General features: G+C 37.3%; 1 protein-coding gene across 1 annotated transcript in view; it reads right to left on the minus strand.

Moving 5' to 3' along the window:
- Positions 1-10,438: 10,438 nt before the first annotated feature.
- LOC128744337 (regulating synaptic membrane exocytosis protein 1) overlaps positions 10,439-23,005 on the minus strand; it is a 95,753-nt gene continuing 83,186 nt past the window's right edge. The window contains exons 18-21 of the mRNA XM_053841245.1: positions 21,507-21,666; positions 11,597-11,783; positions 11,365-11,532; positions 10,439-11,299 (exon numbers count right to left, since the gene is read on the minus strand). Coding sequence (XP_053697220.1) covers positions 11,093-11,299; positions 11,365-11,532; positions 11,597-11,783; positions 21,507-21,666 — 722 coding nt within the window. The 3' untranslated portion in view covers positions 10,439-11,092. The remainder of the gene's footprint in view (positions 11,300-11,364; positions 11,533-11,596; positions 11,784-21,506; positions 21,667-23,005) is intronic.

Consider the following 23,005-nt stretch of genomic DNA (forward strand, 5'->3'; position numbering starts at 1 on the left):
ACGCAGCATGTCGGCGAACTGCAAATTGCCGTTTCAAGGCACGTGGAATTTTTCACAATTTTAATTTTTCTGGAGATGGTGGTAAACAAAATAACATCGTACAGATGCAAATTTACTTTGTACATACATACATACGTACATTGTCTATTACGATAATTTTCATTTTTTCAAGTGCTGCAAGCCGCGCCATATTGGAAGTAACAACACAAATTCATCGTTTCTTCTCCAAGTTCAAAATATAAACAAAGCTCAAAGTTGCTATTTGTTAGCTTATATGATGCACTTATTGTGAACAGGAATCAAACAATAAAAAATAATTCCATGTCAATGAACTGACGCAACTTTGCGCATCCATTTTTTCTACTCTGAAAGTGTACTTTCCAATCGTATAAAAACAAACAAAACAATGATATAATGAATTAAACTTAACTAAACAATAGGTAAACGTCCCTTCTTTAAAATGGCATTGGGTACAAATGGTTGTGTTAACAAACAAATGCGTTAGAGCTGTCAAAAGCGCGATGCGCCAAAGTGTTGCAAGTATCCCCGGATGACGGTATATAAAACGCATGTTGCATTATTAAGTATATATTAACCCTAATTAGCTTAAATCTATTTTCAAATGAAGTACTCTGCAGTTTGAAAGAGAAGTTGGCCAAGTATCGACGAGCTCGGAATGAGTTGACCACGATCCTGAGGAGAAAAGAGCGCCAAAAAGGAGGACAGAGATTGAGAGGAGCTGGAACAACTATTCCGGGCTAATGACACGCGCAAGTTTTACGATAAAGTTAATCAAACTCGTAAGAGCTACACACCCAGGGTCAACGCCGCCTACAAGGTGCTCTCCCATCTGTACTCTCCGACAAATCCTCCAGAAATGTCGAGAGTACAGCGTGCCCATGCATAATATTTTCGTGGATTTCAGGGCAGCATACGATACAGTTGAACGAGAACAGCAATGGCAGATAATGCACGAGTACGGTTTTCCGGACAAACTGACGCGCTACTCAAAGCTACTCTGGAGGGAGTGATATGCTACGTGCGCGTTTCGGGGATACTCTCGAGCCCTTTCGAATTGCGCAGTGGGTTGCGGCAAGGGATGGACTGTCCTGTATGTTATTCAATATCGCTGTTGAAGGTGTGATCCGGCGAATGGGCATTGAAAGGAGAGAAACGATTTTCAGCAAGAGTAGCCAACTCCTAGCCTTCGCAGACGACCTCGACATCATTACTAGAAACCTTGGGACGGGGGAGACGATTTACGCCAGACTACAAACGGAGGCTAGGAGGGTAGGGTTATATGGTAGGAAGAGGCTCCAGAGAAAGCATCGTTTGCCTCCCACGGACAATAACTATTCATTGATGAGTTCGTATATTTGGGATCTCTGGTCACTGCCGTCAATAATACGAGCAAGACACATTCTAGCGTTACGGGACACTATCCCAATTATGCAGATCGGTTCCTGTTTAATCAAATTCTTGGCATTCTAGTGAAAAATGAAGTACTCTTTAAACAACTATCTTACAAGGTATTTGCCAAAAAATTGGTGAAACGGGAGATGATTAACCCGATAACAATGGGTGCTAATTGTGTCCCGTAACGCTGGAATGTGTCGTAAGGAGATTCAACGATGCATTCAAGCTGAAAATCAAGCCTACTTTTCCCTCCGCAAGCTGCTTCGATCTGGGAGCATACGCCGCCGCACAAAGCTGATAATATACAAAACGCTAATAAAACCCGTTGTCCTCTAAGGGCTTGAGACAGTAACTTTGCTTACGGAGGACATCCCAAGTAACACTTGCAACATGTTTTTTAAAAAAATATTCAGAAAACAGTTGCATTTAAATTATAAATAAGTTTCATGGAAAACAAGATGTTATAAAAATGTTTTATTTCTAACGCCGATGTTTTCAGCCAGAATGACAGGTTAAAGTTGCATTTCGGTTGTAAAGCTAAGTTTTTATTGAACATTTACAACTGAGTATTCGCGACTACGAAAGTAAAAGAGATTTCTAAGTCTGTTCGCACTCACACGAAACCCCGTGCCGAATTGTCAAAACTTACGTGAAAACAAAAGCAAAAATACTTCCTTCTCTTTTTTTCTCACACAAAAATCAAACCAATATCAGCAACTTCGTAGTGGCGAATTGCCGGCATTGAACAGCGGCGAAGCGATGACAATGAGTACAGCACAGATCCATAATTTTGACACATTTTCGCAACATTGCAATATTTTATTGAGCTTAAATGCTCCAGTTTATGAGTATTCTGGGTATTTTTTGAGCGCAATTTAAGTTCTTTCACAAATAAAAATTAACTGTGAATCAGTTGTAAGTTAACGCGAAACAAAATGCATACTGTAAAGCTTTTTATTGGTTTCGAATTTTTCGGTTATCGGTGTGCTCATTTGAACGCAATCTTGTACATGGCCGATGACTGCGCCAAAATATAATGTAATAGATCATTATTTTTGTTTCGTAGAATGATTTTATATATACAAGGGACATATAACATAATTAATATAAAATATCCCGCCGGTTTTCAAAGAGATTAGCATGTTTTGTGAGATTGTCAAAAAATGATATTTATTTCGATTCCACTCAACTTTTGCTTATAAAAGTAAATCTTGAGCGCATCAATTTTTCGGAAGTAGCATGGCAAAGTTCACGATAAATTTAAAATTGCACTTTAGTTTGGGTTATTTGAAGGCTACAATGTTGCTTTGAGTGATTGATGAATTACCGAAATATAACTTTAGCCATTTTATCTTGCGAAAAATGTCTGTCATTATTTGCTTGTAAATGTAAATATAACTTCAGGGAAATATCAGAAAAAAAATTCCTGTCAACAGCGCGATTACGCTTTTCAGTTGGTAGTACAAATACCATGCAACGCATAGGCGTCACTTTGAAATATTTCACAAACATGTTACATTTTAGCTCGTTTCTTGCGCTGTTTCAGTGTTAATCCGGTCGTAATTAAGTATGTGGAAACGAAAGGTTAGCAATTCGATTTGTTTTAAATCCGTTGTCAATTCTTATTTAAAACCAAGTGTGTTACTTGGGATACGTGCACTAGCCGTATTTGAACGAAAAGTGTTACGGACTATTTTTGGCGAAGTACAAACGGAAAGCGGAGAGTGGCGAAGGCGTATGAATCACGAGCCACAGGCACTGCTTGGAGAGATTTCCATCGTACATCTGGCGAAAGTTGGGAGACTATGGTGAGCCGGTCGCGTTGCAAGGATGCTGTACGACTGTGCAGTGAAATCCGTCCTTGAGACGTTTTTCAAAAGAATCACACGCGGCACGCACCTGGTCCATGGGCATTGGTCCATAGTGCTCACTTTATGTTCGCTCTGCTTGGTCTGCATATACGACCATACATAAAAGTCCAGGGGATTAAGATCTGGGAGACCACAAAGTCTTATCGAGAAAATCAGTCAAATTCTCCCGACACCACGCTTGGACGATATTCGCCGTGTAAGCCGTTGCGCCGTCCTGTTGAAAGACGTAATGATCTTTCCCGTAGAGGTCACGAAGAGCCGGGGCCACAACCTTCTCCAGAACCTCGGTCTTATAGTACGCGGCATTGATTTTCACGTTTTTCTCGATAAACATCAGTGGAAGCTTCCCAGGCTTGGATACAGCCCCCAAACCATCACTGCTCTGAAGCCGCGGGATGTTTATGTGGGATGGGGGCATGCTGGCCTACGTCGGCGCCCACAGCCGATCATTTTGTACATTGCTGTTGCAAGATGAAGAATTTCTCATCAGAAAACACGAACCCTGACCAGCGTGCCGCGAAAGCATCAGTTTTGCTCTGTCCAGCCTCTTCTTCGTTGTAGTTTCCGTTACCCTGTGAACCTTGCGTGATGGTGTTGGCAGTCCCGATCGACACATCGAGGTCAACAGCGGTCTACCGGATCGAGCGGTTCATTTTTCGACGAACCCGCTCGACGAACGCGGTCGCTCGGATCTAGCACGGTCCTTGGCCGAGCCCGGCTCCCGGTACCGACGGATGCTGTTATAGATGAAATTCCGCGTCAACCCGTGGGATTTCAACCGCCGAAATATGTCGCCAGGTCGCTCACCTCTCGCATACAACTTTACTACGACGTTACGGTACTCCTTCATCGCGCGCGGTAAACAAATAACAAATGACATTAAGTCGACACCTTACGCGTCGGTTAACCTATATAAAAGGCTAAAGCTGACACCAATACCATAACACAGAATGCACATGATGCGCACTTACACATGAAAAGTTGTATTCGAACTTATTGAACACCCTGTATAACTACTCCATCGGTAGAGAATTCTAGAGCAATTTTTGATTTAGCCTATTGTCAATAAAGTCAATAAAGAAACGCCACTTTTCGCAGCTTCAATCGTCAGTAAAGTGGCTGCTGACGGCAAGAGGGTATACTAACCTGTCATAGTGTTCGTTAAGCATTCTCATGTTTGACTATATCAACTGCCACTAACACTTGTGTAAAATGAGATGGCGACACACAGACTATGATAGTCTAATAAACCCTGTCGCCAGAAGATTGTACTGACGGCATACTTTTTACCTATATATGAGGAAATCAAACGTTGGCATGTCTGGTTCCTTTAATAATCTAAGGTTCCAATTAGTATCTGTTAAATCAGTTGAATCAGTTAGCAGCCTGGGCATTCTGAGATAATCCTGCGAAATCCGGACGTGATTTGGCGAAAAGGTTCACTGCGGCGGCGCACAATACAGCAAAGCGATTCTGTATGCGAAAAGGATTTCGGATGTACCATGCCAGCAAATATACTAACAGGATATGGAAACAGAACTTGGTTGCTAAAAACCATTCAAGGAAACTGTACGACCAAGTACGATGGATGTATTTTGATGGAAGACGGAACATATGTAAAAATGCACTTTCGACAAATTTCGGGTCAAAAATATTACCTTTCTAAACGTAAGAGGGGTTCTCCGGGCAAGTTCGAATTTGTCTTCGTAGATAAATTCACTCGCAAGTTAATGATTTGGGGAGGCATCTGCATTTGTGGAAAGAAATCAAAGATTTTCTTCACTAGCGCTAATTTTTCGAATCATTCGATCACACAAAGATTCAGTGAAGTTTTTCGACCGATTTAGCCAGTTGTCAATACAACAGGGATGTCGTAGAATGGTATAAGCATTAAAATTTTGATTTTATTGAACAAATTCCGTCAAAAAATATTGGGTAATTGTCAAGCGTAAAACATCACCCGATATGGAAAAGCGGTGGAAAAGATGCCAAATCGGGCTGACAATATCACTGTGAAGAAAATGATGGAAGGTATTTCGCTAAAAGTTCGAAAGTTTATCAGAAAAGACGAAGCATAATTTTTCTTGTATTTTTTCCTTAAAACTTAATAATAAAAATTAAAATTGAAAAAATGTGTACTTTATATCGTCATGATGAAATTAAAGCTTTTGTGCGGTCAAATTCTAAATGGAACAGACTTTATTATCCGATATTTTCCTAAGTAGCTCGCAGCTGTTAGTACAACGAGTACTCGTAAGTTATTAGTCATAGAGTCAAATTTCTCGTGTCCAATATCAGACGACAGTGCGTTGAAAAATATAATAAAAAAGGATTGGTTTTCGTGCCGGTACAATATAATAATAAAACAAACATTGATTCATCACTATTCGCCAAAGTCTAAAAGAGCATCACCCAAGTAGACACAAGAAGATGTAAGCCGATCAAAGAGTCGGTAGATACAGCAATTACCAGACTCGATCTTGACTTCTGGATTTTGGAACTCATACAAATCCTTAATCAAACAACGACTTTTCGTTTTTCAATTTTCACAGTTTTATTGTCGTTTCTCGACATTTCCTTAGCCGAGAGGGGATACATTTTTAATATATATTTTCAGTATATTTATATATGGTTTAATAATAATAGAAATTTTAATTTACAATATTCTCTTAAATTATGTTCATTTTTGTTTTTGTTTTTCTTCTTTTTGTTTGACGCTTCTCTCTTCAACTCTAGTTTGAATTATCTTTGTAGTCGCGCATTGTTTCAATTTTTCTGACCATTTTCGTATGTATAAATTATATTCTATTAAATTAATATATTTTGGTTTACTGTCCCCCATTTCTTGCCTTTGTCTGGATTACCATTGCGGTTGAATAGTTGCTTAGTAATACGTATCCCTTACAAAATAAATAAAACTTATCGTTTCCAATTTATACAAATATTTTCACGGAGTTTCCACATGAACTTGCTCCTTACGCTCTCCACCCGGCTAGTTTGTTTTCGTTTGATTTTAGTAACAATCCTAAAAGTGTACAGCATTTCCAGATGTTTTGACATGTTCAACGAGTAAATAGTCGCTCCACTATATGCGTAGAAACTGGAGCTGATTTGCAGTCGAATCTAAGTTTGATAGTCATTTAACAACTTTGCTGGTAGAGTGAAGTGAAATGGTATTGGTTGATGTGCGCGAGATACAGGATAGTGACAAGAAACGTTGAAGGTTTTACTGTTGGGAAAGCAATCCAGCTTAGTAGTCATGCTTCTCGTTCATTTTCCGCTACATTTCCTCAGCCAAAGCTGCGAAATTATATCCCGTTCAAGGTTTAGAAACTAAATTATCTACAATCAATAGGCCATTTGTTATCCGTATATTTCGAATGTTTGTCATCAATACATTTTGCTTCCGTTTCCCCTTCTGTCAACTTCATAACAAGCATACATTCCTCTCTAGTTGTAATTCTAATGAAATCTTTGATTAAAATTATAGTTCAATAACAATAGAGCTAAACATTCAAAGCGAAGTGTGCGCCGTCTCTGAAAAGTGCTGGAACAAATTCGTTTTTATCGTAAATGGTGAACTTTATCTTAAAGCTGGAAATGAACCAAAACAAAGTTTTGTTCTGTAACAGTTTGCGAGAATCAATGGACGGATCCAAAATGCGCATAAATGTTTCCATTTGAAAAGTAACTGATTTTCACATATATGTAAGGATTTCTCTCTAATCTGGTAACAAATTGTTTTCAATTGTAATTTGTTGAGAAGCAATTAGCGAACTTTCGTTGTTTTGATACACACGCACGAGAAGTCTAAACAAAACCACACATTTGTTTCTAAAGGAAATTTCATGTTTCCTGTTTTAAGCCTTTCGATTGTCAATGTGGGTGAGCGTCAAATGTTGTAACCAATTAATTTATTGAATATTGCAAACAGTGTATGTCTGTTTCTGGTCATCCGGTTGATCGGTCGAAACGAGTTTGTTCACGTTTGTTGCGATATGGTCTAGTATAAGTGTTGCAGCAATAATTTGAAATGGTATCTAAAAGATAATTCTAATTGGATGAATATTTTGTTCTTGTTTCAAATTTGTAAACGTTTTATGTTTTATGTTTTTTTTCCTTTTTCCGTCAATGTGTTGTTTGAGATGGTACAGAAAACGTCCACGTTTCGTCGAAACCTTCCTAGAGCGCAATCGCTTGTCGATAATAAAATTCTGTGTCAATTCCCAATAAGCTTTCGTTTAATTAATTACTCAAATTATTGTTGATTACGTTTAAGTTGTGTTGCTATTTTTCAATTTATTTATGTCAATTAATCGTTAAAGATTTCTTATATTAAAGATATGGTTTTGGCTTGTGTTTTGTTTAAAGATAAATATTTTACTTTAAAGTTGTTCGTTTTTTCGTCATTTGTGGAATGCCATTTCGCCCCCCGATCGCAGTTCAATATAATTTTTATAAGTGAGTACTCATGAGATTTGATACTGTTGCCCATAGAATCCTTCAAGTGAGTGTTGGATCACTTTTGGAAAATCTGCTTACGAAGTTCCATCATCAATTGAGTAATATCAACTTGAAATTATTCTATATCGAAGCAATCGATGCATAAAACTAATGGACATGAGCAATTTCATGACTCACTAGAACACTAAACATTTAACGCGTCTGGTTAATTCAAACTTCAGTTAAAGACATCCCATCGAGAAAACTGGGAGCACTTCCTTGAGCCCATATAAATGACAAGCGCCACTAAAAACAGCAGCACATCTCTGCCGACAAAAGAAAGTTGTGAATGTAATAGTGGAAAAAGATGCGCGCGAGCGCAACAATTTATTGCATACAAGTTTGCATGCATTCATATGTTAATACACACAAGCACACAAACACACACACACTACCGTTCGTTAATTTCACTTTCGATCAGCAGATAGCATTGTTACTGTTGACACTCGACTTTCAGCAATGTTTCCAGTCTTCTTGGTGGAATGTTTTGTGATAAAAGTTAGATTAAATTGTAAACTTTGCAAGAAAAAGCAAGAGAAATGAAATATGCGGATCAAACCAGCTTTACTTTCCTTCCTCACGTAGAATGAAAAGTAAAGCAATATTTAAGCTCAAAGAAGCTAAATATTTATCAAGTTCATCCAAATTGTAATGTTCATTATTCAGACGAATCCACGGGGTTCTAATTTTTTTCGGGAAATATTTCGATATCGACCGGATCTCCTGTTCGGTACACCTCAGATCACCAACTATCAATGGGTATTCGTGTACGATGAGTTCCAATAGTTTTTTCAGCTACTCTGGCATTTCTCTCATGCACTCTTCCCTAGAGATTTTATTTTATATTTTTGTAGGAGTCTAAGGCAAAAATCATGTGTATCGATTTTTCAATTTTGTTTTCCCCTCTTTACGATAAATGAGTTAATGAGTGGTTTTGTTTTTTTTTGTTTGCTTTATTTGTTTTTCTTCTCTCATTTGTTTGATTTGATCTATAGATATAAGTACTATTTACAGTTTTCCTTCTCGGTTAGCTGTCGTAATAGATTTACAAATTTGCTTGCTTCATGAGTTTGCTTGCATCTTGTTCGTGAAAAAGTTATGTTTTCCTGTCCTACGCCATCAGCTACATTTGGTGGCTTTCGATTTTCCTCTTTTTTTTTGAATTCTAGTCTTATGAGATTAATGGGAAATAGGAAAGAGAAAATTACATGAAATGCGTGTCAATTTGGCGAAAATTATTTTTGAGTGAACGTATTTGTTTTGTTATATTTGTTTTGTTGGAACTTGAATAAAATGAGTAAGAATGACGTATTTGTAGGAGCATGTGCATTCACAATGTCAAGAGTTTTGTTTCAATAAATTGATTAATAATAATTAAACGTTCCTTGTTTCATAAATATAATGGAAGGCTTGATTATTTGTTTCATTTTTTACAAAGTAGTTGTGACTTTCTTTGTCGTGAATTTTCTGATGCTGCAAGTTAATTTATGAATTGTATCATTACTGCTTTATATATTATTTTTAATAAATTCACAGATTTGAGTTTCATTTTTCCTTAGATGTACGTTTTACTGATAAATACGCGAATCAGAATCTGAAAATTGCTCTCGCTCTTCGTTTTCCTGTGTGTATGTGTCTGTGTTAGTTGATGATTTTTTGTGGTTTTTTGTTTCCTTTCCTTCACTGAATTTTAATAGTAATGTATTACTCTAGTCTCCTATACTGGAACATTTTGCAGTTACGATCTGTTGTTGGCTTCTTAGAACTAACTAACGTGGTTTGGATTGTACTTAAAACAAGGATACGGATCTTGTAAACCAGAAAGTAGGTACGCCGATGAAAATCATTTTGAGGTTTTTCGAGGTTATTATTACTGCAATAGAACGGAGAAGGTGTCAAATATTTTCATTAGGATTTTAACTTGAAAAGAGATAATCAAACTCAGAGTAAACCGGCAATTATTTACAAATAAAGCAAGATATTTTGGCTCAATAGTAAGGTATACAAGGCAATGTTTGGCAAATATAACTGGGACAAATAAAGCAAGTTTATCAAATAGCTTGACAGTGTATACACGACTGATTTAAAATATTTTGGCACAGCCAAAATTTTTATTCGCCGAACTAAAAAAACATGCAGGAATGTTTTTATTAATCAAAATTTGCTCAAACTTAGTTCGTATGGCTGGCACTAAAAGAATGACTTTTAAATTTTATAGACAAACTAGCAAATACAAATTTATCTTGCTTCGTATTACATGTAAATAATTGCCATTATTTACTGTGAACAGACATTTCAAGCTATGAAAGAGCCAACGTAATCTAACCCTACTTAAAGCAGTAATGGACAGAATGAAAAATGTCTGAAGAAAATAAATCAACTTTTCATAAACTAACTCGAAACAATCACCGAGCATAATAACTAAAAGCGCAGCTAGAAAGCGTTATGTTTTGAGCAAACAAATTCGGTTGGAATAATAATGAACAATATGCATAAAAATATCAGTTCGAGAAACGAGAAAATCAGAAAAATATCGAAGGAAATTAGATGAATATGAGATATAGAAACATGCATACGAATGTAACGTACCTATGGTCAACTAAAACACATTTAGTTTTTGTTTTATCTCATTGCATTGCTCTAGCTCATTTTCGTTCTTGGAATGTCAAAATTAATTCAACTATCAGATTTATTTACTCTAATTTCCTTTTTCTGTCGAAAAAGGTAACTAAGACCGGTCGATTATAACACAATTACAATATAGGTTAACAAAACAAAACTCTAGGGAACCGTATAACTAATAGGGATTATATTTGGTCGTACAGTGGTGGTAAAGGTTACACACGTTATAAGTTTTGCCAAATTGTTTTTGACAGTTACTACTATTATGGGTGCACTCTGTAGCACATCATTAGTGACATCGTGATACAGAATTGCTGGATCAAAAACAGTATTTTACTACTATTTTGTATCCTGTTTTGTTAATCATCATCCGTTGTAAAAATCTAAATTGGTTCCGCATGTTTGGTGAAAACATACTCTAAAACTGCATATTGCTGCCAGTGGAGAATTGGACATTAGAAATACTTAACCATTGCAATATACCGTATCCTGCTATAAAACCAATTCGATCTACATCAACTATTTTCCTATACAAAATCAACAATCACTGTAACTAAACTAGCTGTCTAATCAAAACGATAACGAGAACAGAAGGGATACGGTTCCGAAAACTAAACGACGAAATGAGGAAGGAAAACGATACCGAAGGAGAAAAATAAACATAGTGATGTCAATGAGTTTTACAGCTTAAGTGAATCGAGTGATGCAATTGAGGATCGCCTAGATAGACCCAAACTAGGTGGTCCACTGACCAGTGATGTGGTTCCAAACAGTTTGTACCATCCGATGACTATGTGTGATAAGTTTAGGTTGTCCAGCATTATTTGAGCTACACCCATGAACACTTTTTTGCCCTCCATTCGCCCGTAGTCACCCCACACCGTCACCTGGAAGTAAATGCACGTGCAAAATTAGAAGCTGAGCGTTTATAAGACCATTAACCCGATCTTACTTGTAGTATGCAGCCAGCAAATGGTTCTCTAAACACTAATTGTTGTTGATATAATGGATCAAACGTTTTCCTAGCAGTCGTTGTTTTAGCTTTTTCTATACATTTTTTACCGGAAACTAAATACACTTTAACATAAGGCGCTGGAAGTACTTTTGAGCCAGGACGTGCCTACAAATGAAAGTCCATTATTATCTCCTGCCACTGGAATCCGGTTTTTAACTTGCAAACTAACCTGCAATCCTCTCGCTCTTATCACTTCAACTTCTAAGGAACCCTTTTGATAGCACATAGAAAGTTGAATATCACCTAAGGCAGGAGCACCCAGTACCTGGCGTCCAACGAGTTGTCCTGGTCCCAAGCCCTCGATGAAGTCCGATAAAGGTCCCGTATCAGCGGCCACCCGTAGCAATGGTGACCACCTTAGGTTACGGCAAAGCAGATAAAAACAAATGGCTATTAATTGAACTCGATGGCTATAAAATGACAAACATGTGTTGAATTACATTAACACGACAATAAAACAACAGACCAAACAAAGCAAAACGTGCATGCTGGCAGTAAGATGCAATATTCATTTAGCGTTTGATAGGTTGATGGGAATTGAGAATAAAATGCTTCAACAGTGCAGTGAGAACATAGGAGTCATAATATATTTTAGAAATAAAATTCAAGCATAAATGAAGTGCATGAACAATACATAATATTTTAAAAACTTTCGTTTATTGTCTAATTTCCCGCCAATGACATTATGATGATCAGGGCTACTAACTAGCCCTTTCAAATCAGACAAAAATACATTAAGATGAGTACTTTTTACATTGACAATGGTCATCAAATAAATGAAAAAGTGTGAGATCTATAGAACACCAACAAAAATGATCATGATCATGATCAAAGAGCTTTGAGTATGTACATGTTCGATGTAGTAAGTCTAACTAGGTATAACTGAACCCATGGTTTTCGGAGTGCTCGCAAAGGAAGTGTAATCCGTCCTTAGTCGCTGTCGCTACTCGCTATTCGCTAGTTTGGACCCAACTGAACGGAAAGTACTAGAGGACAGTTGGGTAAAGTGGTGCAGAATGCACCGCTTAAGCAAAACATAATTTTGAAGAGCAACGGCGTGTTTGTTCCATGTTTTTCAACTTCTAGAAGACTTTGGGATCTTTCTTACACTTAATCCTGGTGAAATTTCCTAACAGAAACCAGTATTTTTTGTTATTTTTGACGATTTTTGGCAAGAGTCAAAATCATTAGGGTAAGACTGTCCAGAACGCACCGGGGGGGGGTAGAATGGCCTATGCTATTAATTGTTTAAAAACGCGGAAATTATTTGGTAAAATTATGAATATTTTTTTGAAACGATGATTGTACAATTGATGAATTGTACAATTGGGAAAGTAATGAAGAAGGATTTTTGAGAATGGGGGGTAATAGGTAGCTACGCTTAACAAGTTGTCGTTGTGACTCCTATCTTTTGTCCAATGCTGGAAGGTGCATGGGTCGAACCAAGCTATAATCAGAGATTATAACCGGATTTGAACCCACAACACCTGTCAGGGCGTGTGGCTCGCTGGTACCCGTGTACCTTTGAACCATAGAGGCGCTAGACAAAAGAAGTCTGCATAACCCCCCTTATTAACCGTAGCGACATGGGTTGGGCTATTTTTAGACACAAATTGTGCCTCTTCCTCCACCTACTGTAGAAACCACCGACCGAGAAGTTTTAATCTAACTTGTTTTTATTTTCAAGACGACGACACTATGCAGGCCCTTACGCCTCACATTACGTTCTGCCTCACATAATGATTTCGACTCTTGCCAAAAATCATCAAAAATAATAAAAAATACTGGTTTTTGTTAGGAAATTTAACCAGGAGTAAGTGTAAAAAAGATCCCAAAGTCTTCTAGAAGTTGAAAAACACGCCGTTGCTCTGCAAAATGATGTTTTGCTTAAGCGGTGCATTCTGCACCACTTTACCCTATGTGAGGCAGAACGCCAAAGCCCGTGGACAAAACGCACCAAGTTTGCCCAGCTAGGCGTTAAACGCAACCAACAAATTTACATTCAATAACGTGTTGTATAAACTCCTAAAACTAGGCTGCCGAAATGGCGGAAGCATTCGTTATAGCGTTTGTTACAAACGCTTGTTTGCTGGGATACAATGGGTTCATATCTCAACATAATTGGCAATAAAATTTAATCATCTACTTTTCTCCAACTGATGTGTGATAAAATATTGTAAGCTAAACAATGTACAATTAGGCTTAAGACAAATTCTAAGTCCCAATACATAATATTGCTACATTTTTAGTCAATAATCCGAAACAAAATATGTACTGCAAATTAAAAATATTTTATAACTGTTCGATCCCGATGTGATGCATTCTACCCCTGTTTTGTATTTTAAAGTGTTTTGCAATATATGTGAAAAACATGCCTAGTTAATGCCGTTTTTGTGATGAATCATCGAGTATGACAGTATATCAATTAGATAGACTGTATTTATTATGAAATTTGCATACCGACTAGTGGTAAAAGCTTAAGAGGAAACCGTGATTTCTTACATGTGGAATGAGATCGCGGATAATCGCTTGATTTTATAGGATGTGGCTATGTTTGATGCTTTTACATTCTACACAATTATGAATTAACTTGTTTTACACCAAAATAAAATTCGCATTCATAATTTTACCAAATAGTTTCCGCGTTTTTAAACAATTAATAGCATGGGCTATTCTACCCCCCGGGTGCGTTCTGGACAGTCTTACCCTAAACCTAGGAAAACAAATAAACTAAGACAGAGGTGATTTATGCAGGGGTCGACGGTGGATCGTCGGCAACACCCGCGGCCCGCGGCCGTCTCTTCCTAAATCATCTTAAAGACGTTTACACCATATTGCGCGATTTGCTATAGATGGTAGCTTACACCGCCAACAGTTTTTCGCAAAATGGTACTTTCCGCGAGAGGGGTTTCACCGTTGCAATGCTTTCCACTAAATAGTACTTTCCGCGAAATAGTAGGGAGAAGTCCTGTATGACCTTAACAAGCCTCTATGCCCGGACACTAACGATTTCTAAAAAACAAAGAATGATAAAATTATTTGGAAAGAATAGGACAATAGTACCATTAAAGTACTACACCTGTTAAGCAGTTGTCCGGCAATTCTCTTTAAAAGATTAAGGTTCTTCGAAAGAGGGCTGTTAGAACCCTCTGATATTTAGAGAACAACTCCCAACGCAGTAGTGCACTTCATTCGAAGTGCGTCACCGTGCTGGACAAATGCTATTAGTTGAACAATGACGATCACTTCTGATAGTGGTGCGTCATCTTGACAACATAGCTATAATAAAACGGAGGATATATCACAGTAGATCAAACAAATAGTCGCAGTGATAAAAATACCCAATATGAAAAAGTGGTGGAAGCTGTGACGCTACTCACGGAGGAAATATGCGCCCTTGTCACGAAGGAATATGCCCCCCGAGCTACAGACACTGTTTGAAAAGATTCCCGGAAAGATTCGTACATCTAGCGAAAGTCAGAAGGATGTCAGACGAAAGTGCGGCGAAAAAGGTTCTCTTCAACATCCTCACTTGTACCAGGAACAGAGTGCCCTAACGTGCAACAGTGGTCGACCAGGTCGAAAGGGATTTGCGACTTCTGGGACTTCTGAGAATAGAGACAACTGCTCAAAACAGAGCTAGCCCGGTTCTATGCTGATGACATCTGGCACATTCATTTAGCACGAAATTACGCAATTACTTTCCGGGACGCTTGATAAACCGGTACACGCTATCCAAATCCGGGACGTTTGGTCAGCCTACAGTAGAACAAATCGAGGATTATCGTAGAATCCTCTAACGATGAAGTAGCTAAGTGACTTCGACATTTCCTTGGCGACAAAATGCCGAAACAATATACAAAGAAAGCTAGATAACCTCTCTGAGAGCTGGTAGGCAGCAGGTCTTACTAAGACTAATATAATCACGAAGATGAAGAAGGTCAGGGGTGCCTTTGCAGGTTTGCGGCTGCCTGCGATATATCATTCGTGCCTAGTGGTCTGACAACTGGATATCGAACAAAGAACTCCATCGTCGATGTAATTAACGGGAAATTAGCAGTCATTAACTTTTCGTCGAAAAGCCCAATTTCGGAAGCAGTTTTTGGGCCCAAAACAGGGATTCTGTTTAAAAAATATAGATTCTGCAATCTTTTTGCCAATCTGCACACAGCGAATATATTTTCATGAACAGAATTTTTGTTTCAAACAAAAAAACTGCTTTTGAAATTTGCAGAATCGATGACAACTAATTTCACCTTAACAGCCGATAGCAACAGAAATCCGAGAACGTAGGTTGAAGTGGATCGAACACACCTTGAAGAAAGGATCGAACGAGATCTGCAGTGAAGCATTCGCTTTGCAAGGACAACGGAGAAGAGGCAGACGCCGAGACTCATGGCGACGAAGCTTATTAAGGATAGGAAAACTATCATCAACTACGGATAGTTATCAGTAAGCAATAATATCTCTAAGTATCACTATTATTGATAGAAAAATCAGTTAGATTAAACTTATTGGTCGGTAGTTGCGTACGCTAGACGAGGATGACATACCGAATAAAGGGAGTCCCACATCAAATTGCAACACGAAAGAAACGCTGTAGAAAATTACACATTGGGTATTTTCTCTTGACAATTTGGGTAGAAGTAGTTTAGAGTGTATTGTTTACACTGTGTGTTTATCGCGGTCAGTTTTTCGAAAATTGCGGAAAATGGCGTCACCCGAAAAGCAACGCTGCGAATTTATTTTGCGCAAGCACCTGGAAAATTCTCAACTCTCTCATCATGGATGATGAGACTTACGTCAAGGCGGACTTCCGGCATCTTCCGGGGCTACTGATGTTCCGGAGGTAGTAAGGATGTAGAAACTTTCAAAGTTTGCCAAGAAATACATGATTTAGTAAGCGATCTGCTCATGTGGCAAACGGGGAGCACCGTTCGTGACTACCGGGATTGTAAACGGGCAATTCTACTTCAAGAAGTGTCTACAGAAGCGTCTGCTTCCCCTGTTGAAGCAACACGAGGGCCTAATATACTGGCCTATTATGAAACAGGCTCTACATATCGCTTGCTGATGTTCGGTGTACATATTCAAATGCGAATTCTTCAACCTCTTACTAATAAAAATTATGATGGTAAAACTCAACTTTTCTACAAAGCAGAATACAATATTAATCGTATTGATTACAAAACGTAACTCGCTTCGTACTTTATCCACATATTTGTATAAATGCATTATTGACGAAATACACGCACTTGGTATGCGTGTAGGGCGCTATATCTCTGCATATTAGCGTTGGAATGAGGAAATGCTTATCAACTTAGGGAATATATTGGCATGTTTCATTATCCCTGATTGTTACTTTCAGGTACAAGTTCAAGTAGCCCCGTAGTTTTCGATATTAATTAAATTATGGTTGTATATGAGTGATTGGCACCATTGGCATTAGGGTACGGGTGGGTATTTCCAGCCCATTAAGCGATAGCCTGAACAATATTCAGGAATTACGTTGAAACTATATTTATTCGAGACAAGATTTTTATACCAGTTGATAGAATAATATTTACTGAATATCGGCGTGTGTTTTGGTGTTAATAAAACGCTACTAAATTTGAGTTATAGTCGCGAGAAATGGTGAAGTCGCTGCGGCTAAATTGAGCCCATTTTCTATAGTGGTGTCTGTGTTTTTTAAATCCGACAGGCCGACAGGGAGCACAGCGATTAAATGCTTTTCAAAAACAGATCCAAAGAGACTAGAAAAGAGAGACCGATGGATAACTTGTCGCTATTGCCTACATTCCGGGCTCATTGAAGATAATTAGTTTTGCAGTGACAGCTTGCTGCTGGCGCTAGTGTATCATTGAATCGTTCATATATATTAGCACCAGTTGTCACTCAAATACCAGCTATGTCAACACGATAGAAGGCGTTTCAGGCCTCATATATTGGTAGTAGTCTAAATAACGCACCATATGCTGGAATTAAAAACAAAATGCTGCTAATGGCTAGTGAATGAAAATTGATTTCTTTTTTCATATCAGAGGGGAATTTTTGTGTTCTTCCGTGATGAAAAGAAGTCGAATTGTTCTGTGACATCTTATTCACAGCGGTTTAGTTGCTAGAATAAGTAAACGTGATCATAATTGTGTGTTTTCCAAACCATCATCAAGAGCGGATACGCGTAAGCGATTGCTGCTGGTTTTTTCAGCCTGGTTACGGGCTAGTGGAAAAACAGTGGTTTATTGAATAAAATTGAGCGAATTACTTACATTTTTATGAAAATAGTTATAACACATTAAAGCCTATGAGTGCCACATTCGTTTCTGTATTGTTATATAGCGGCAAAGTTTTTATTTGGGAAAGTGTAGCCAAAAAAGGTAATGTATGCCGAAATTAGTAGGGTAGTGGGAATACCCTCCCGTACCCTATATTAAATTTGTTAAAAAGGTTTTTTTCTATATCTTAATTTTCTTAATTACTGTCTTTACAAAAAATTTTTCGAATGTCCAGGTTAGTCTCATATAACTGGTGCTTACATACTTACAATATCCATCTAGCTCCCCCCATCTACTAACAACAATTCCTTTCTCGAAATACTTGTGAAAATGCAGAGGATTCCCTGGTTTTTAGTAGCAACAAGTATTGGACTAACATTCCATCTGTTCCTGGAGATTTGTATGGAGAGAAGCTGTTTACGGCCCCCTCAATCGCTTTACTTGTGACAAGTCTCCGAGCAAAAGCCCATGAGTCTAAGCCACCTAAAACGATTACTGGATTGTTTCGAACTTCAAGTTCCACACAGCCTGGAATAAGGCTGTGCGAGATTTCGCGAAATTTCGTGTTTACCGAAATTTAACGAAATCGTTCGAAATTTACCCTATATTTCATGGTAGATCACCATTAAACAAAAGGTAAATTTCGCACAGTTTCGTTTGATTTCGGCAATGACGAAATTTCGCGAGATCTCGCACAGCCTTAGCCTGGAAAGTAACTATAAAAGAGGCATTCCAGGATTTCATTGTCATTCGAACAGTATTCGCCGTTCGAACTTCGAATGTTATTAACCTGATAATCTTTCGATTTTGACAGTATTTCATTAAGTCGTCTTGCCTCGCCGAAACTGGAAACGTTTCTGCAGAATCTGTGCCAGTTCGTGCGTGCTGAAGATCGTAGAGCCTTTCCTTAGGTTTTTCGAGCCTGCTTGAAAGGCTCCACGCCATCCCTACGACATCTATTCCAGGCTCTTCTGCATCGCTTCCCCGAGCAAGGTTGGATAACAAAATTATACCAAAATTATAATATATTCTGCTGCTGCTGCTGCTGCTGCTGCTGTAAAATGCGTTGACACATTCTCTTTATGATGTAAACAAACCTACAATATTTAAATTAATCTATTTTCACATAAATTTTTTCCTAGTAAAATGTTCAATCCAAATTATATGATGATAGCAATGCGAAGATGATAGCAAAATGACAACTAATGCAGCTTTCCCATTACTATTGTGAAACAGCAAGATTAGCATTCCGTTTGATATTTTCGATAGCAAGAGTAGTATTCAATTTAATTTCATGGTGTGAAATTTTTGCAATTAATTTTGATATTTCAATCACAAAGTCGACCAAAATGAAATTACACTGAGTAATCAAAATCCGTCATATCATGGTATAAAATTTTGTATTCAATTTGCTCTAAAACTTTGCTCGGGTCTTTAGTTCCGCGAGATGAGAGTTTCACCATGGTTCCACCTCTAAATGATTCAAGATGTGACATCTACAACCACATCCAAGTCGATCGATGACTCAATCGCCGGTTCGAATCCTTGAAATTTCGTCGCCAGTTCCTCCTTAAAGAGTTCCCAGTTGGAAAATCTCGGATTGCGAAATGTTGCAGCGTTCAAGGAGACACCCAAATGATCAAAGTATATAATGCGGAACTAAACATATGGATAATTTATTGAATATTGGATATCTATAGGTGTCAAGGAGTTTACTATCGAAGAGCGCATAGTTTCAATAGATGCGACTTGTTTCGCAAGCAAAATCCTTTCACTCCGGATTACATTCCTCATAACGATAAATTCTCATATGAAGTTTAATAAAAAAACTGTCCCTCTTATGTCTCGCCAGTGGTTTGCGGTGTTAATTTCCAGTAACGATTTGAACTGCGAATGTATGCGGGTCGCTCGTTTCGATGTTCGTGAAAGTATAACGTTAACGTAATAATATTCGATTCAACTATTCAAATAGTGAATTTTCCAATGATTATCCCAAATTGAAGAATAAAGTTAATGAACAATGAAATGATTAAACTACTGAAGAAATTTGTATAATTAATGGTATAGAACATTTTTAATTTGTTCAAATTCCAAATAAAACACATAAACCAAAATCCTGTCAAAAAACTAAAATATTGCATGCAAAATTCCAATACTTCTTTGTTTTTATAATGAAATTCTGATCGATATTATAAAGCACTTAGTTTTCTCGTAAAAATCAATTGCATTTTCCAGATGATAATATCCAAAAACAGTACATATTTGCTATATGTATTTCATGAAAAATAAAACAAACGTGACTGTTCCAGTGTTACATGCATTTTACTACTACATACTGCTATTATTTACAGTGCATGCCAGGTTTGATCATGATCACATCCGAAAAGCTAAATGAAGAGCTAAATGATAACCGAAAATGGCTGAATGTATTGTATGTGGGATCGCAATTCAACCAGGGGTGCAGGGGTTTCCATCCCAGAGAGAGGTTTAACAGTCCACAAGTATAGGTCAGTATGTGAAAAATTCCAGCAAAGGCACGGTCCTAACGATAACGATTTAGTTCGAGAACCAGATTCGTAGTAACGGGTTGCCTTATTTTTTCGGAGGAAATTTTCCTTTTTTACAGACTGAGTCCATGTACAAAGATAGTGTAGCATAAAACTGATACCAAACATTTTGTACACACTAGTTTTTTTAATACAGACATGGTGCACTACTTTGGTGGTAGAATATATTCACTTAGATATGCATTGATCCGGGAGTTACAGATAAATTTTTGTTCGATTTCTTAAACTTTTGGATTACAGGGAGAAATAGACAGATTTGCTTTTTGAGAAATTTGCTTTAGTCAGCTTACTATGCGATATTACTACCTATTAGCTGTGATGCATGCAATAGAGTGAGAGAAAGAGTTACTCAAGAACGATACTGAATAGAATTTACAAAAAAAAAAATAACACGGCAGGTTTGAAGTTTAGCTATACAATAAATGAATTAAATCAACAAAATGCGATGGAACTAAATCTTTGTTGTGAAGTTTATAATTATTCGAAAATCTAATCTGTAGCACTCGCGACTTAGCGGTTATATGGTTTTTGATTGAAATTTGTTAATGAAATATTAAAATTGCAATAAAAAAGAGCTAGAAACTGTTAGTTATATTATTCAACAAATTACGAATCATGAAAAAAATGCTTGAACAATATCCTATGCTATAGCTAAAAGTCAAGCAAATAATTCTGTTCCAGATGTGACTGAGCTGAGTTTATTTTAATTTGTCAAAGAAACCAACGTTAGTCCTAATCTAGAATGTATATTAAAAGTAATCCTAATCTAGAAAGGAAATTTTGAAATATTCTTTTCACAAAAAGGAAGAAAATTAAGAAGCACAACACAGTAGGTAAGGACTTGGACAGGAAAATTTTTAGTGATAAAATCGAAGCTGCAAATTCGGACAATCACAATTAAAATTACAGCGGATAGTGTCGTAAACTCTTCCAGTACCGTTCGGTTGGTTCGGCATAATAATGAAGCATGAAGCAATAATGTGAGATTACGACAATATTCCGCGAAAGTATTCGTTGGAAGCGATTTCACACAGAAAGATTGGGCAAAAACACAATTTCAAGAAAGTTCAAACTTTGAAACAGAGTTTTAATATGGTTAGTAGATGCGAAGAGTGAGCCACAAGATACAACATACAAATAAGGGAACACACATCATGTGAGTCGATGGAACAGAGGAAACGATAATAAATGGAAGGCAACACTGATTTAGAGCACCACGATAGCAGCGGGAACTTACGAGGAACCCTCGGAGCTAGAGATTGAATGTAAACTTCCGGCGCCATAGGCCGACGACTGTGATGGAATCGGCGTCACCTCGACCGATCGTTGGATCGAGCCGGCTGAAGACCGCTTGCGTTGCGATGTTGACGACGAGGATGATGGCGATATTCCTTGGTCTGTGAGTGATTAGGCGGTGTATTTACAGGCTTTTGCGACAGAAATGATACGAATGCTTCTTTATGGTTCAATTTAAATAGGCTGCCATGGTTGGCAATCCCTGGAAACATACATTACTGTGGTCACATGTGTCACTGACTTTTCTTTGCAGAGAGGATTTGTTTTAGGATTTTGATTCAATAATGTAAAATATGAGTAACATCATGAAAGACATAAATGGCTATTTAGTGGTCTTTTCGGCAGATTGAAATCTGTTGAATCTGAACGAATCCACATTATGATCGAGGGTCAAACCCGACATTGATTTTAAATGCAAGATTAATGTTAGCATTTTAGCATACAAGCAATTATGTACAAGCGTAAAATCTAAAGTTATACAATCTTTTCATTATTCCAAAGCTATAATATATAATGCACAATAACAGTTTTAGAATAATTTTCAATAAAATTTGACCATTTCACAGATTCTGAAATTAAATGATCCAAAATCATATCAACAACTTAAAAATAAGGTAGTCACTTTAAATGCTTTTGCGTGTACGCTTAAGATTGACTTCAAGTGAATGTCAGTTTCGATTTCAGTTGTTTGAGTGAAATCCACCTTAAAATAGTTTTACATATAGAATCGAATTATTGAAACATTTCAGACTGATGGCCTTTACTTAAAAGATGCAATTTTTTCCAAAAACATAACAATAATTCAAAAAGTAGGCATCTACGATGGAAGAAATAAATAATGGACAAACGATAGACCAATTTTGCCATGTTATAGAACTATCAAATTGTTCAATTTATTTCGTTTAAAACCATTGTATAGCATGACAAAATAAACGGAAATGTTAGAAAGGATTATCCTAAAAACTTATTGAAGCAGAGAGACGTAAAATTAAAATATAATATACAAAAAACACTATTTGATTCCAACCATGAAAATCATTCGCAACTATAAAGCATCTCGAGAAAAATTACATTTCTTTTTCGATAAATTAAAAATTTATTCTTGAGCTCTATATCTCCCCGTAAAACGTCGTTACACAATCAAACGTGCACACCTTCGATTGTCTGCAAATCGTTCTATCTCTGAGACCGATGAAAAGCTATAGGAATGATACGGAAAACAAAATATAATTGAAGTAGAAAAATGCATGAAGAAAACCAAAGCCAAACTGATGAAACTCTACTGGTCCGACTACAGCAACAGTACAAGATGATGATTTTCAACACAAAATAAACTATCTCTAGTGCACACTGAACGGTGGTATATCGCTAATGTAAATGTCGAACAGAGCAAACTAAATGACGACGGAAATAAGTTTTTAGTTCTAAATTATAAGATAG

This window comes from Sabethes cyaneus, chromosome 3, assembly GCF_943734655.1.
Source record: "Sabethes cyaneus chromosome 3, idSabCyanKW18_F2, whole genome shotgun sequence".
Lineage (NCBI taxonomy): Eukaryota > Metazoa > Arthropoda > Insecta > Diptera > Culicidae > Sabethes > Sabethes cyaneus.